Raw genomic sequence first — 17489 nt, 5'->3', positions numbered from 1 at the left:
ATGAAATGCTCATGACCATCTTGTATGGCCAGAGACTTTTCTCTCACTCCACCATGAAAAAAACGTGCAATGTCACATTTCCTCCCAACCTTCCCACCTGCACAGGATGTGCGGTGAGTGTGAATAGTGTGGCAGGCTCTGTGACAGATGGACATTCTGTCTTCATGCTTTTAGAAGAGTTCAAATTACCGTAATTTCTTAAAGCAAATACCTGGATATCCAACTTCATTTTGTGATTTGGCTTTCATTTCCATTGGTGATCATTATTGTAACCAAGCACTTGTTTACAACTGTGACTGAGACTAAGATTCCATGTTGTTTAAACTGTCTTTTCAACTTGTCCTGTCACTTCAAACTTGTGAAAATCAGGGCTATATTTATATTGTTCCACCTATTTTGAAACTGCATTATTTTGTTTATATTGTCTCCTTCCCACCAAAATCTATTGAAACTTCTCTGAGTTAACTTGGATATGCTATATCTGTCCATTTTTGTCTCCTCCTGAGGTCATATTGAGTATGTTTTGGGTTTATTTCATCTTGCAGACTTTATGCTTGTGATGAGGAAAAAGCTTTAACAACCTATTAATGTTTATGTTTCTAGAGAATTGTGTTTAATTTTGGGAGACATGTTTTGGATGGGTTAGACATTAAGAATTCTGCTTGGCAGTAAAGTTTGTTTTGGTCCTGAATGTTCATACGAGGCATGAATAGTAATCATCTTGTGCCCAATTCTTCTCTTTGAAATTCTTAGTTTTCGCTTAATTATTTTGTTTTTTGGCAGTTTTTACTTGAAATTAGATATTTAAAAGCTTTTAGCATTCATTGGCAAGTACAGGTGGTATCTCTCTTATCCGGCACTATGTGGTCCAGCAACTCCCATGGTCTGGCTTGTTTGAATCTGCTGCTGTTAGTACAAACTCCTTACGTACAGTGCAGGACTCGAAGCCCAGTCCCAATCGCTGGCGCTGTAAAGGCGTTGCGCTAACCGCTACACTAACTGTGCCGTCCCACAGTATTATTTCCTGTTTTAAGCTTTGTTCTACCTTTAATATGTTTCCATGGGTTCATCAGTTTCTGTTTTCCGGCATTTTCTGTGGTCCGAAAATGGCCAGGTCCCAATGTTGCCAGATTAAAGAGGTACAACCAAATTGTTATGCTATTTCCGTCTTCATTAAAGTGATTCAATCTTTGGTCACAAGTAGTTTTTCTCTGCTCCCACTGCAAGCTATTTATGGGTTTTGATGTTGTGAGACTGATTTATTGCCCAAAGTTTTGTATGTTTAGACCTGTTACTTCTGCCAATCCAGTTACAATGAAAAATTTAGCAATTGCAAGGAGAGGATGTTCACTATCTATTGGTCTTCAAATCCCAGATTTCTGCTATCATTTAAATACTTATATAGTTGTCTCTGTAGAAAATGATCAAATAATATTCAAGCATTTTTATAAAGATTGGAAACTAAATTGCATTCTTTTTTTCTTTTTGTTTCATTCAGTAAGTCAAGAGTTTGGTATTGAGTCTGTCAATCATCCTTCCTCTTCCCAGAAAGCTCCACCCATTTCAAGCACGGTCCACATCTTATCTTCACTACTCAAGCTTCGCCAGTGTTGTTGTCACCTCTCACTATTAAAGACGGTAAGAAGTCATTGTACTGGCCATCAAGTATTAAACGAATTCCTCCTATCAATCGGAAATATTCATAGTGCAAACGTTCTAGGTTGAATTACACTGTAGTTGTAACTCTAGAAAAGATACAAGTGAAAGAAGCCAGTTAAAGGTTCAAATTAATGGGAGAAATTAGTGTTGAAGAGCTCTGGTAAATGCAAATCTAGATTATCCCGTTTGAAAATGGACTTTGCTCTTGTGTAAAAAACTGCTTTAAAATGTTATCATTTGTCCCATGACACTTTTCCCATCTGTAGTAATAGAGTCACTGCATGGAAATGGGTCTCTAGGCTTAACTTGTCCATGCCAACTGAGTTGGCTACCTACGCTAGCCCTATTTGCCTGTGTTTGGCCCAAATTCCTTTGATGGAGAGGTTGGCCACTAATATCAGCAAAACTATGGATCTGGTCATAGATTTCAGGAAGAAGAGTGGGGCTCACTCAAGTATCAGCATCAATGGTGCTGAGGTGGAGATGGTAGACAGCTTTAAGTTTCAAGGAATAAGCATCTCCAATGGCCAACCATGTACACTCATAGTTCTGGAACGGTGGTTTTCAAGCTGCCTCCTAAACTCACATTCCATTGTAATCAATCCCTATGCCATAAGTGCTCTGCGATGAGTAAGGGATTGCTTAAGGTGGTATGTGAGTGGAAAGGAAAGTTTGAAAACCACTGATTTAATCATCCCTCATTGACTTGTTATGTGCACGGTTTCATAACTCCAAAGGAAATGGGCCAATGACAATTTTTCTCCAGCAAAATATTTCAGTAACTATTGGGTCCAGAGCAGTGATTCACAACCTTCCCTTCCCACTCACATACCATCTTACTAATCGCAGAGCACTTATGGCATACGGATTACTTAAGGTGGAATGTGAGTTTATGGGGGCAGTTTGAAAACCACTGTTAGAGAATACTGAATGAAATAGGACTTACTCCTGCCAATGTTTATTTAGTAGGACAGAGATCACAGAAACAGAGGCCTGTGGTTGCATTTGCTTTATTTGTCCCATAGCAGGTCTGCTGGGCAATAAACAATTTATATATATCAATTTATTGATGGATTTTTTAAAATGATGGTAATTTTCCATGACAGACTCTCAATCAAGCTGAGATGGAATCTGATGGCATCATCCTCACACTGGAGGAGCAGATGAACGCTTTATCATTGTCAGAGGTCTCAACCTCCGACACCAAGTCAACTGTTACCCTAAATGGCACTGTCTTTGAGGCAAACCTGTTCGAGAGCAGCAGACAGAGTACCAAGGTATTTCAGACACTTTGTTTTTCAAATTACTTGCAGGACAGTCAAGGCTAGCATTTATTGCCCATCTCTGTCCTTCAGAAGATGCTTGTGTTCCACAACCATCTGCAGTCCTCCTGATGAAGCATTCGTTAACTCAGAACTCTGGGATTTGACCCTTGCCGTTAGGTTCAAATTTGTTTCAAACTCATGATGGTGTGGGATTTAGTGGGAAAGTTCTAGAATGGGGCAGGTAACCTTTTACCATTTGTGGGCTGGATGGTGGTCAATAGTTGAATGGCAAGCCGGGGAGGGGGTATGGGGGTGCCAGCGGCGCTGAACATGGGTGGTGGGGATGGATAAATTTGGATCACTGGCTGGATGCAGCCCATGGACTTCATGTAGGCCGGCCAGATACACGTGGTCATTTTGATTGGGTTCTAGTTCAGAAACATTTGGATTGCAGGCCAGATGTAGCCCAGACTGTAGGTTGCTCACCCCTGTTTTAGAATGTGCTTGTACACAAAAGACAAGCTATATCATTGAAAATATTTTGGGATATTTTCACCTTATTTTCACTGCATCACCAGTTGTCATATCATTGTACATTTATCTCAAAATGCCTTGCATTCTATGAACTTTTGAAGACATATTGTTGCACAGTTGATCAATTTGTCTGACTACACTTTTTAAAAATACAAATTAAGTTGGTTATGTATCATGGATAAAATGACAAATAAATGCTAGGGAAGATGTAGTTGAAGGGTGAAGAATTTTACAAAAAATTGAGAGAAAAAATGTGCAATTTCTATATTTTTATTACCTTAGCACAATTTGGCTGACTACAAAATGTCTTCAAATGAGCTGAATGATCAGGTCAATTTTATTGAGGAAAGAATGTTGAACACAATTTTGAGAATGCTCAATAGTGTTGAATTCACTCTCCAGTAGGCACAGCAATTTTCAAATATTTATATGCATTTTTTAAAAATACAAATTAAGTTGGTTATGTATAATGGATAAAATGACAAATAAATGCTAGGGAAGATGTAGTTGAAGGGTGAAGAATTTTACAAAAAATTGAGAGAAAAAATGTACAATTTCTATATTTTTATTACCTTAGCTTAGCAACACATTAAAGGCTGTAGTTGAAACTGGACCTTCACTTGAAAGGGTACTGGGGAAAATGAACAACGGTTTGATCAAAAATATGGGCTTTAAGGGACAATTCTAGAGCATATACTGTGTCATTAGGGATAAAGGTTATACTGAGAGAGATAAGGTGCAAGGATGAAAAACTTTGCAGAGTTTAGAAATTATTTATTGCATTTGTATGTTGGCTTTCATATCAACAGATTATCTGATGTGACTTATAATCATAAACTGATGCATAGTAAATTTAATTTTTTTTACCTGTTTTTTTTTTATTGTTGCCAGATTTCTGCATTACTAAAGGAATTAAACATAATAAGAAGTAGTCCAGAACCCCAGAAAAGGTACATTTCCAAGGAGGTTTTAGTTTTCAGAAAATAATTCTGCAGAGGATAATCTGTTTTCAGTGACACAATGAAGGTCACCTTTCTTATTATGTAAAGCAGAACATTCAGCCCTTTACCAGCTCCCAGCAAAACAATTTTCAGTCCCACTTTCCCCTCTGATTTTCCTGTACGCCTTCATCTTTTTTTCTTCTTCTTCTTTGGCTTGGCTTCGCGGACGAAGATTTATGGAGGGGGTAAAAAGTCCACGTCAGCTGCAGGCTCGTTTGTGGCTGACAAGTCCGATGCGGGACAGGCAGACACGATTGCAGCGGTTGCAAGGGAAAATTGGTTGGTTGGGGTTGGGTGTTGGGTTTTTCCTCCTTTGCCTTTTGTCAGTGAGGTGGGCTCTGCGGTCTTCTTCAAAGGAGGTTGCTGCCCGCCAAACTGTGAGGCGCCAAGATGCACGGTTTGAGGCGTTATCAGCCCACTGGCGGTGGTCAATGTGGCAGGCACCAAGAGATTTCTTTAGGCAGTCCTTGTACCTTTTCTTTGGTGCACCTCTGTCACGGTGGCCAGTGGAGAGCTCGCCATATAATACGATCTTGGGAAGGCGATGGTCCTCCATTCTGGAGACGTGACCCATCCAGCGCAGCTGGATCTTCAGCAGCGTGGACTCGATGCTGTCGACCTCTGCCATCTCGAGTACTTCGACGTTAGGGGTGTAAGCGCTCCAATGGATGTTCTTACACACCCATCATTTACCTATACAGGCGTCCCCTACACTGTTATGCAATGTTTAATAATTCTAAATCCTACTTACCACGTTAGAAGTAAAGATACATTCCGGTAATAATAGTACCACAGGTGCCAAAATAAATATCTTAATGGTCAGTAGCTGCATTTGGCAAAACAAGTGATTGCAAATGCTCTAACCTGGAGTAGGAAATAGACTGAAAGCTGGGTGATGGTGATAGATAGTGACAGATAAGGAATTCGCAAATCACTAATTCTACTTCCTTCCCTGCTTACCAGATACCAGGCTCTTCTATCTATTTATCACCTTCTAGCCTACAATTTAGATTTGCAACTGGATTAGATTTAGATTTACTTCTTGATTAGATTTAGATTTACAACTGGACATCTAACTCAGCCATTCTCAAACTTATAGTAAACACACCAAAATGCTGGAGGAACTCAGCTGGTCTTTTCCGCATCTACAGGAGACAAAGATATTTTGCTGACGTTTAGGGCCTGAGCCCTTCTTCAAGGAAAAATCAGAAAAGGGAGAAGCAGGATATATCAGAAAGTCACAGTATTCAAACAATAGGGGAGCAATCCAGTCCCCAGTCCAACAATAGGTGTCAATTGGATGTGATAAGGGAAGAGGTAGAATTTATCATGTGTGTGTGAAAGGAGACAGGGAATGGAGAAATGAAGGGAGGGGGGTGGGTGAGGGGGGAAAGAAGTGGGTGGGGGTGGAGTTTTAACAAAAGCCAGAGAAATCTATATTAATGCCATCCAGTTGGAGGGTGCCCTGTCAGAAGATGAGGTGTTGTTCTTCCAGTTTTTGGGTGGTCTCAGACTGGCAGTACGAGACCATGGACAGACACGTCGGCAAGGGAATGGGATGGAAAATTAAAATGGGTGACCATTGGGAGATCCACGCTATTGCAGTAGAAAGAGCCAAGGTGTTCAACAAAGCAATCTCCCAGTCTGCGTCCAGTCTCTCTGATGTAGAGGAGACCACAGCAGGATGACTGGATGCAGTAAATAATCCTGCAGATTCATAAGTGAAATGTTGCTTCACTTGGAAGGACTGTGCTGAGGGAGGAGGTGTGGGCACAAGTTGAGCATCTCCTGTGGGCACAGGGGTAGATCCCAAGGGGACAATTGGTGGAGAGGGAGGAGTGGACAAGGGAGTTGTGGAGGGAGCAGTCTCTGTGGAAGGCGGAGAGGGGAAATATGTGTCTAGTGGTGGGATCTCGTAGTTTTAACGAAAGCCAGAGAAGTCCTTTTTTTAAACAAAAGCCATATCTTTGTCTCCTATAGATGCTGAAAAGATCAGCTGAGTTCCTCCAGCATTTCAGTGTGTTTACTACAATCACAGCGTCTACCGTCTATCATGTTTCACTCATACTCAAATTTATTTTTGGCTATGCCCTTCCTCCCACCCCCCCAGGACTCAGCCCTTTCTCCATGAAGCAGTCAAGTTTTGGTTTCTTCTGTACTTCTCTCCTACCAACTACATAAAAAAAGTTTTTAAAAATTGTTATGTGAGGTGAAGAGAAAACAAGGCTTTTACTTAGATGTGCTGTGGTCCACAAGGGGGTCGTGGGGCCCGCATTGAGAATTGGTGAAATATTAATCTACCCCACTTTAAAATTATCTACACATGCATCAAGAAGTGTGAATTGAAGAAACAAAAATAGACAAAATTTGCTGTTTATCTCGTGTTTTATTTATTTAATTACTTTTATTTATTTAATTTCCAAATTCTGTAGGAATTGATTTTAATCTGTACCTTGAATTTTTGGTTAGTGATTGGTGAATTTCTAAAGCTACTTCAACTACCAGCATGTTTTATTGGCATGTGGGATGAATCCAGGGCAGATGCCAGTCATGGAAAAAACCTGAAAATGACAACTGAAGTCAGGATCAAACCCTGAAACTGTAAGGCAACGTCAGAGCCACCATGTCTCTTTATTTTATAGACCCTCTTGGATGGGCAAATGTTATTGACACAATAATTTACATTTGTAAATGAGACTTAATGCAGGGCTGAGACATGAAAAGGGTCAGTTTATTTCAGTACTTACTGCTAGTGTTTCACTTTAGTTTCTCAGCAATGCTGAGAATTTATGGGAGTACAGTCAGCTTTTAAAAAGCAGGTACAATAGTAGTCCAAAGGATAAAAAGAAACTAAAGAAAAATCTACTGCTTTCCCACATTCATTGCATGAGAAATAAAATGGGTTTTCCTGTCACTGTGGAATTTGACCCTGATAAGCAGCATGGCTTGGAGTCCCTGTGGATAGCCAGCTATTGGAGAACTTGTTTGGAGAGGAGGGAAATATCATTCTCTTCAGAAGTACACTGATTTATTAAAACCTTGCAAGGTCTCCATGGGTCTGGGAAAAAGTGTCCCTACAACTATTCTTGTACAAAACATCAGAGAAATATCTAATTTGGAGTTCATTCTTTGACCACAAAATGCAGGCCAGTGTTTTGACCTTTCCCATCCCTGTTTCCCTACTTGATTATGAAGGAATTAATTGGTGATCAAGCTGTGCTTCTCTGTATATCTTGTCCAGTTCCTTTTACTTTCCCAAATTTGTCAGATTTTTAATGGACAAATACATTAATTAAAACTACAGACATCATTTTTGATGCATTTAACTATTTCTGGTCACTTCTCCAGTGTAATCATTTCTCAGTGGACCAGTATGCTGCATGTGGTAGCAGGCCACTTGGATCAAATGAACCTAACCCATGTTACTCTGGATGGTACTGTGACTCCTAAACGTCGAATGGACTTGGTGGAAGAATTCAACACTAACCCTAAAGGACCACAGGTACCAGCTGACTGCTACTTTTAGGATTCAGGAGAAGGAAGAACTACACCTATGCTTAACTTGCCTGAAGGTGCTTGTGGCTGTTTGATTGTGTAATTATGATATCCCTCTCCATTACAACTCTACTTCATTGGAGGTTGTGCCATGCTTCTTGTTTTAATACATGCACTGACCCTTTATCCCTAGGCAAATCACACTTGCAAATAATTGTTAACTTAAAAGCATCCAAAATGGAGAACAGGTAAATAAAGCAATAAGTAAATGTTTGCTTACTGTCTTCTTTGAAAGCAAAGTAGAGAAAAAATATGCCAGAAGCAGTGTAACAGAATAAGTGTGAAGTTATCCACTTCAGAAGAATAAACTGAAGAGAGTATTACTTGAATCAGGATGGATTTGATTATGAAATATTAATGTCTGGGCCAGCTATGCAAAGCAAGCATTCAGGTGCAGCAAGACCACGAAGAAGGGGACATGGTCGTTTGACCTTCATTGCAAGAGATTTTGAGTACAAGAACAATGATGTTTTACTGGTGTTCTAAAGAGCCTTATTGCGATCACATCCCTGAAGGTGGCAGCATGTGGAAAGTGTCATAAGGATATACGACCTGCTTGCCTTCATCGAAATGAAGCATGGAGTATAAATGTTGACAAGATGGATTCTAGCTATATACAGTAAAACCTTTGATTAGGCCACAGAGGAGTGTGCATTTCTGGTCCTGCATTACAGGAAGGATATGGAATCTTTGGAGAAGGTGCAAAAAAAAAGCTACTTGCTGATTAAAGACTATTAACTTTCAGGGGAGGTTGAACACACTTCAGTTGATTTTGATGAATTGTTAAAGGCTGAGGTGAAAAAGGAAGTTTCTAAAATTTGAGAGCCATAGACAGGGAAGCTGGTCAGTCTTTTTTCCAGGATGGAAACGTCAAATAAAGGAGATGGGTTTAAGATGAGGGGAGAAGGTGAAAGTAGATTTGAAGCCATGTTTTTTTTAGACACAGGGTGGTAGGTGCTTAAAATGTGCTGAGAGGGGAGGCGGTAGAAAGAAGATAAGTTGGCAATCTTGAAAAAGTATTTGCATAACTCAGTGATTTTCATACTTTTTCTTTTCACTCACATACCATTTTAAGCAATCCCTATGCCATCGGTGCTCTGAGATTAGAAAGGCATTACTTAAAGTGATATGTGAGTGGAAAGAAAGACTTTGAAAACCACTGTTTTAATCAAACCTAATTGACTCGATATCTGCACAATTTCATAACTCCAAAGGAAATGAGCCAATGACAGTTTTTCTCAAGCAAATATTTCAATAACAATTGGGTCTAGAGCAGTGGATCTCAACCTTTTTTTCCACCCACATGCCACCTTTAAGTAATCCCTTACTAATCACTGATTTCCTATGACATAGGGATTACTTAAAGTGTTATGTGAGTGGAAGGAAAAAGTTTGAAAACCACTGATATAATGAACAGGCAAGCAATAGAGGAGTTTGAACTTTGTAGGAAAATAAGATTAATTTAGATTGACATCAAAGTGCAAGTATGATGGGTCAAAGTTCCTCTTCTCCACTATTCTATACATTTGGTATCCTTGCCCAAGCTATGTAGTTTTGATGACCTTATCCAAGCATGTAAACACAAAAGGGATGGAGCAAAGGTTCTGGAATTCTGAGACTATCATATGAGGATTCTTTTAGTTGACTAAACTAGACTAGACAATGAGGGCATCTCATTGACACATACCTGTTGATTAAATTCTGGCTTGGGTTCTACCAGGATGTTCCAGAGTATCAGACAAATATTTACAACTAAGATGAGAAATGTCTTCACTTATAAGTAGTAAACCTATGGAATTCTCCATTGCAGCAAGTGGTGGAGACTAAACCCTGAATATAGTGGAGGAAGTAGATCAATTTACAGACATAAGGAATCAAGGTTATGGGGTATGAGGGCAGAAGAGTAATACTGAGAGAATCATCCATGATTATATTGAATGGCAGAGCATGCCTCCATTACTACTACTGTTTGAATGTAGCCAGCACCCATAGGGCTTATTGTGTTTATTTTCATCTTAAAGATGTGGAATGTAAATTAGATTAAAGTATCCTATGGTGAATTATATGTTATGCTTTTAATCATGAATTTCAGCTATTACAATTGTCCTTATCACTTTGTGTGAATTTGTGCTAAAATTTACTGATATTAGTTAAAGTCACTTGTTTGCCAGTGGTTTTTTTAAAAACCTACCCTATAATTATCTGTTTTAATCAGTCATATATAACTTCTGAAACCTTGGCACATTTACTTATAATGCTTTGTGTTATCATAGGTTATGTTGGTCTCTCTTTGTGCTGGTGGTGTGGGCTTGAATCTCATTGGAGGCAATAACCTTTTCCTGTTAGATATGCACTGGTAAGGTTAAGGATTAACACTGAAGTGGTTAGATATTGTTTGTATCATTATGCTTCTTCAAAATGGGACGTTGAACATTTCACTCCTTCATAGAAACCACTGAATTGTTTCGAAAACAATATTTTCTTTTGTATAATTTAAATTTCTGCGTTAAATATTTGCTCCTATTTTCTCAGTCTCCTATCCTTTCTTTGGTATGGATGTCAATATTATCATGACAGGACCCTGACAAAAGTACCCAGAGTAGCTAGACAGTCCATATCTGTCTAGCTGGGGTCATTTAGAAGTTCTGAGAGTTTGGGAACAATTGTTCCTCAACTGGTTTAATGTATTTTAGATTCTGTACTTTAAATGAATGGGAGGGGAGGTAGGGAGGGTGGGATGGGAAGGGGGGGGGGGGGGGAGAAAACGACACTGTATATATTTGAAAAGGAAAATGTATGTATCTTGATCAATGTGATTTATGGTGTGAAAAATAAAAAATTTAAAAAAAACAAATCTAAAGAACCCTGGATGGAAAGAAATATCGAGGTTTGGATTTTTTTAAATAAAAAGCATGGTGCAGGAAATAAGAACTGAAAACTGGAGAGGCTCGACGGGTAAAAGCAACTTGTAGAATGGTTACTTAAGAAAAAACATAGAGATCGCAAAATATTAGTAGTTTTCCTTGATCTTGCCCAAAGAATTTTGTTTGTTGAGGGAAAGAAGGTGAGCATTGAAAGAATAGAGACCAAAAGGTCAACTTGTGCATGGTGTTGGAGCTCATGGGTGGGTAGTGTCTTAATATTCTATGCCATAGGATTTGGATAATTCCAGGAGAGAACATTGAATTAGGTGTTTGATATCTTAGCAGGTCTAAAGATGGATACATCCTGATAGCCCAATGAGATGTATCCCAGGTTGCTAATAGAAAGGAGGGAAGAGCTTTGCAGAGATTTTTTTAAATTCTTCACTTGCCACAGATGGTTGGAGGATAGTAAAAGTGTTTGCCAACTTGATTTAAATTTTTTTCAGGAGATAATAGTGTATTGATAATTGTACCAGATATGGACAAAGTGGTACTTGGACGTGGTCCCACATGAAAGACTGTCCCCAAAGGTTGGATCCATGAGATCCATGGCATTTTGCCAAATTATATTTCAAAACTGGTTTGATGGAAGATAGAGATTTCTAAAACTAGAAAACGAAGGTTTTCAGTAAGTGGTAGAAGGGTCAGAGGAAGGAACTTTATACCCAGAGTATGGCTGGGATCTATAATGCGCTGCCTGAGAAAGTGGCAAGGGCAATGAAGCTGGCAATATTTAAGATTCCAAGGAGTACTAGAATTGCCATGGCTAGAGCCTAAGCACTGGAACATGGGATTAGTTCAAATAAATACTTAAGTAATTATTGGATGTATTGGAACCAAGAACCTGTTGCTGTGTGTGACTGACTCCAGATCTCAAACCCTACTGCTCTCATCACAAAACATTCTTGTGTCTTTGAGTTCGTTTGATGTATGTCATCTTGTTCAAGGTATTGAACCCATCTCTAATCAGTTGTTATTTCTCTTGTTCCCTCTGCTTTCCTTCACCAAGCTTAAAAACATTTTTAAAATTCTGGCAGAAATAGGGTTCAAATAGGGTTAATCCAAGAGTATCTGTATTTGGGTAACTAAACTGTGTAATTGAGTCAACAATTTATTTAATCTTAAAAGTATTTAGGATTATTTATGAAACCAAATATTTATGCTTTGTTCTATGCAACTTTAGTTAGTATGTTCAGGTTGTGTTCATTAATGTGTTTAACTGAAAAATAGAATCGTGTAAGATATTAAAATGTTATGGTGAACAAAATATTAAATCATTGAATTTCCCTTTATATCATGGATACGTGGGTTTATTCATGAGTTTGACTTTTGTTCAGGAATCCAGCCCTGGAGGAGCAAGCGTCAGATCGAATTTACCGAGTAGGACAACGTAAGACTGTCACTGTGCACAGGTAGTTGAGATGCAACTAGATCTCCTCTGTTTACTTCTGAAAGGCAAAATGATGAAAAAGACCTTTTTAAATGTGGTAAAATTCAGTTGCATTTGAGAACATGGTTCATTACCTTTTTCAAACCAGAGTCTATCCTTCCGGTTCATGAATCTGCTCCTGCATGTTCCATATTATTTCACAATAGGACATGTGCAAGCTACTCTGCCACATTTTTCTCGTAGTTTAACCTGTTTATCCCTTGTCTTATGAATCGTGACTGATTCTGCTTTTACTGTTAAACATTTACATTTGGATGAAATTAAACCCCTCAATTATATTCAAGTACATTTACAAAATGTTTGCATGTTCCAAAATTGAACAATGACTAACAAGATTTTCTTTTCAAAATACATTAAATGTAGCATTTACTGCACATCCTAATTGCCCTTGAAGGTAGTGGTGAGCCACCTTCTTGAACTGCTGAATTTTTTCTGTTTCAGGGACATTTATAGATGGTATGGAGTTCAGTACTTGAAGCAAATCTCATTGTAGGAATGAATTTCCAGTTTAGGATTAGTGTGAGACTCGGGGAAGAACTTGCAGATGTTCGCTGTATGTCTTTTCTGATGCTTGATATTGAGAGTCTGGGCTTTACTTTTGAACCCCTGAGTTCCAGAGGTGCATTTTGTGAATGATGGATAGTGGACAAAGTGCATTATTTGAGTCATGTTATTGTGGATGTCAGTGAGCATTTAGAATAGTCTTAATGGATCAATTGGGAGGTGTCCTGGGTAAACTTACACCGAGAGCAGTTCAGTTTATACAAGTCTTTATTACTAAATCTAAAGCAGAATTCACACTACAATAAGCAAGCCCTTCCCAATTATACTTATCAACGCCTGGACTGGTCCCAACTGCCGAAGCGAGGCAACGACTGCACACTTGTAGTAGGTTGTCGGGGTGCCGGTAGCAGCTTCTCCACCTCCCTCGACCAGGACGTTAGCTGGACTCTTGAAGTTCTTCTTGCTGAGAGATGTTCCCACCTCTTGGAGAGTCTCAAACTTCAGCAGTGGGACCATGGCTTATATTACCCAAAAGTTGTTTACTTCAGATCTTATCTCTTTGAACAAATGATTTAATTATCTCCTGATAGTCTGCGACCAACAAAAGACAACTGCATCTCTGGGCCTCATGGTGGAAGTTGGATAATGTCTACTGATTCATATGCATCCCTGGGCCCCAATATAGTGTAAATTAGATAATGTCTTCTGATTCAACTGCATCCTGGGCCCCATGGTGGAATTAGGTGGGTGTCTACTAAATATGCATCCTGGGCCTCATGGTGTAAATTAGATTATGTCTGCTAATTCTAAAAAAACAAGCAGGTTCTCAGCCTTGCAGAAGCAAAGGCTGCAAAAGTAAAAAACACAGTTTAAATCTTCCATTACAGGAGGTAAGAGTAGAAACCTTTTAAATCAATTTTATACTTTAGAAGGGTTGTTTTGATCTATAGATGGGAAATGGGTAGATAGTCAAAACGATAATGAATTTGAGTGTGGTCAAATTTTTGGGCCTAACCAAAGGAGCTCATCGATAATTTTGTATAAAAAGAGCTGGAGTGATTCTGTCAATGCCTGCAGGGAGATAATGGCAAGTAGGTTCACAACAAGGGTGAAGGGCCTGAAGCTAGGCCATCCAAAGCTATCCCTGCCCGCAAAGAAAGAAAGCTGAAAGGCTAAATCCTGCTGCCAGAATTTAACATTTAGTTTCTGACAATGAAACATTAAAAAACAAAGCTTAAAATAAAATGCAACATTTTAAAAATCCTAAAATAAAATGCTTTTGGACTCAAAAAAACACAAAAACCAATTGAACTCTGCATCCATCTGAAGTAAAGGGCTGTGTGGCAACAGAAGAGCTCCAAAGAAACAGAATATATCAAAAATTGGGACTCAGGACCTACTTTTTTTTTTAAAAATGTTTTAGCCATAGCTTTCCAAAAGATGTCTCAAGTACAAAATTAATAATTTCCCAAACCATAGAAACAATGGTTCAAAAGTGAGAGAAATCAGGAAATTATAAAAGCGAGACTGGGGCCAGCACAGTAACCAAGCATCTGGAGATGCTGAACAGCCAACATATATTTTAAAGGATACATCACATTCTAATAAGCTACATTACTTTGTGGAGTAACTGCAGTAGACTGGAACATCTGTGGATGTATTTTGACTGAACTTCCAGAAGATATGCAGTGAAATTCAACTCAAGGGATTGGTGTTTATGACTAAAATTATATAGAAACAAGCAAATTATTTCAGGTTAAGAAATTAATTGGGCAGAAAACAATTGGCATGTTAAATATATATTAGAATTGGAAGAATGGTTTCAGTGCTGTATTACAAATCTATCCATTTAGGCTTGCTGGTAGTTCAGTAGAGCACAACAGGCCGAGATAGAATTGAAATAGTGTAACACAGAATTTAGAAAAATGAAGGAGAGCAAGACTTGAGGAATTTCAATGTAGCTAACCTAAGTACATGAATGTTTGGATAAAATGTTAAATGCTAACTTCAGTGAAATTGCACAATTTGATACCCATTTTCAAATCAATAAAATAATAAGGTACAAAATTAATAAAATCCAAAAGACTCCAGTTCTAACCAAATCATTTGTAGCCACACTTCATAAGAGAAGAATGTGCCTCATTAGAAACCAGTGGAAGAATCTTGAAAACAGCACAATTTAGATTCACCAGCAAGGAGGAGAGCTTACAAAAACTAGAAGTACTTTCTAGAATTAAATAATCGATTTTTGGGAAGGGTCAAGATGTTAAAATGAAGGAAAAACAAACTTTCTACTGGTACAGGTGATTAGGACATATTTGAGGAGGGTGGGGGAGAAGGAATCAATGCAATTAGAGCCAGTATCTTCAAGAAGAAAAATTAAAATTGTGGTTGCTGGAAACAAACTGTTGGGAGATGATCAGTAGATCAGACACCATCTGTAAAACAAAACTTTTCATGTTGAAGACCAACTTCAGGAGATTACTATATGCAGAGATTGAAATGTGGAATCTGCTTCCCATAAATGCAGTCAGTGTTGGTTTTGATCTTAAAATCAGTGAATGGTTCCAGCACCAGTGATTGAGACCTGGATTCGAATCCTGCGCTGTCTGTAAGGAGTTTATACATTCTCCCCGTGTGTGTGGGTTTTCCCTGGGGGCTCCTGTTTCCTCCCACCCTTCGTAACGTGCTTGGGGTGTAGGATAATTGGATGCAAATTGGGCAGCACAGACTTGTGGGCCGTAATGTTACCGTGTTGTGTGTCTAAATTTTTTTTTTAAATGATAGTTACGCACAAATGGATACAAATGAGGGGCACTTTTATTGACCAAATGACAAAATGGATACAAATGAGGAGCACTTTCATTGACCAAATGACAAAATGGATTCAAATGAGGGGCACTTTCATTGACCAAATGACAAAATGGAGATGAAGGAAGGAAATTTCAATTTTCTATGTGCCACTGTAGAAAACAGTTTAATGGTCACATTGTGTTTCTTATGTTGAAATGTTAATTTAGTTCATGTACAGAATATCTGATGTGGTTTCATCTATTTAAAAAAAAAATCAGGTCACAACAAAAGTTGAAAATACCATATTTTATCAGGATCAGTTGGTCGGTGTATCATTTGCTTCCTACCAGCTTCAAAAGGATCTGACTGGTTGGTATAGCTGAACTAGTTTTCTCCACATCTACTAATCAAAATTACTACCCAGATAATGAACTGTTAGAGGAAAAAAAACTGATTTCCATTTTCAGCTCAGTAAAGAAATCATTATCTGCTTTCCCCTCTAGGTTTGTGTGTGAAGGAACAATAGAGGACAAAATCTTTGAACTTCAGGAGAAGAAAAAGGAGCTGGCAAAGAAAGTGTTGTCCGGGACTGGAGAAACAATTACCAAACTTACACTTGCTGACCTTCGGATCCTATTTGGAGTCTGAATCCAAGTGGAAAGAAAGATATTCCTGCACACTAATTTTTGAACACACCACCAGTCAAAAATCAATACAAATGCTACAAGAGATCTGAAACATTCATGCCAAACATCTGGATGGTGATGTATAATTATGATGGCATTGCAAAGTCAAAACAAAAGGCAAAGGAGGAAAAACCCAACACCCAACCCCAACCAACCAATTTTCCCCTGCAGCCGCTGCAACCGTGTCTGCCTGTCCCGCATCGGACTTGTCAGCCACAAACGAGCCTGCAGTTGACGTGGACTTTTACCCCCTCCATAAATCTTCGTCCGCGAAGCCAAGCCAAAGAAAGAAAGAAAGATTTTTGCTTTCAAAACTAAAGAAAAGGCAGCAAATTTTCTATTGTTCACAAAATGTTTAGATTTTACATCAACTTTCAGCTAAATTTCATAATATTTGGATTTAAAAAATTGGTGAAATACAGCTGAAATTGCAATGCAGATAATTTTACTGAACTTGTTTAAGTGTATACTTTAGTAATTGGACCTATATTGTCAAATTTAGCAAAGTGATGCCAGATAAAACTTGGTTCAATGCGTGGTGTAAAAGCATTTCCCAATGGAACACATTCCCTTGTTTAATTTAATCTCCACTTTATGGCATTCTGAGGAATGATCTTAATTTCTGTTGTTTAAACAAATATGCCATTGCATTTCATTTCTTTGTCTACTAAAACTAAAATTGACTGGTTTACATTATTTTTAAATCACCAACGATTTCACAACTTCTGCTGGAAGATCTTGTTACAAATCTTGCCACCAGAATAATCCGCACTGAACTGTTAAAGTGTATGGGAAAACTATCACAGCAGAAGACATTTTTGCATACAGTGAAGTAGGTATAGTCAGCTGAAGGCACAGCTGATGAGATAAAAACCAATTAACAAGTAATTTGTTGAATTGTCAACTATTTTGCTGAAAAGATTTGTGTTAACTTTCGTAATGTTTAATATTGATTCCATGTCAGTATTATTCCCTCCAGGTTGATCTTTACCTATATTTTCAAAAAAACTTCAGTGTGTATTGGTTCTAAGTGAATCTTTTGTGCATTACAACGTGAAGCTAAATATTTGATACGAATGAAATAAACAATTAGCATCAAAAGAGATTCATACTTAAAA

The 17489-nt window shown here is 38.3% G+C and overlaps 1 protein-coding gene across 3 annotated transcripts in view; it reads left to right on the top strand.

The window, feature by feature from the left end:
- Nucleotides 1-17489, top strand: part of ttf2 (transcription termination factor, RNA polymerase II) — a 76256-nt gene extending 58767 nt beyond the window's left edge. For all 3 annotated transcript variants that reach the window (XM_069889216.1, XM_069889215.1, XM_069889217.1), the window contains exons 17-23: nucleotides 1499-1638; nucleotides 2766-2936; nucleotides 4350-4408; nucleotides 7808-7961; nucleotides 10288-10370; nucleotides 12276-12350; nucleotides 16189-17489. In XM_069889216.1, coding sequence (XP_069745317.1) covers nucleotides 1499-1638; nucleotides 2766-2936; nucleotides 4350-4408; nucleotides 7808-7961; nucleotides 10288-10370; nucleotides 12276-12350; nucleotides 16189-16333 — 827 coding nt within the window. In that variant the 3' untranslated portion in view covers nucleotides 16334-17489. The remainder of the gene's footprint in view (nucleotides 1-1498; nucleotides 1639-2765; nucleotides 2937-4349; nucleotides 4409-7807; nucleotides 7962-10287; nucleotides 10371-12275; nucleotides 12351-16188) is intronic.

This window comes from Narcine bancroftii, chromosome 7 (genome assembly GCF_036971445.1).
Source record: "Narcine bancroftii isolate sNarBan1 chromosome 7, sNarBan1.hap1, whole genome shotgun sequence".
Lineage (NCBI taxonomy): Eukaryota > Metazoa > Chordata > Chondrichthyes > Torpediniformes > Narcinidae > Narcine > Narcine bancroftii.
This window is presented reverse-complemented; position numbering and strand designations above follow the sequence as displayed.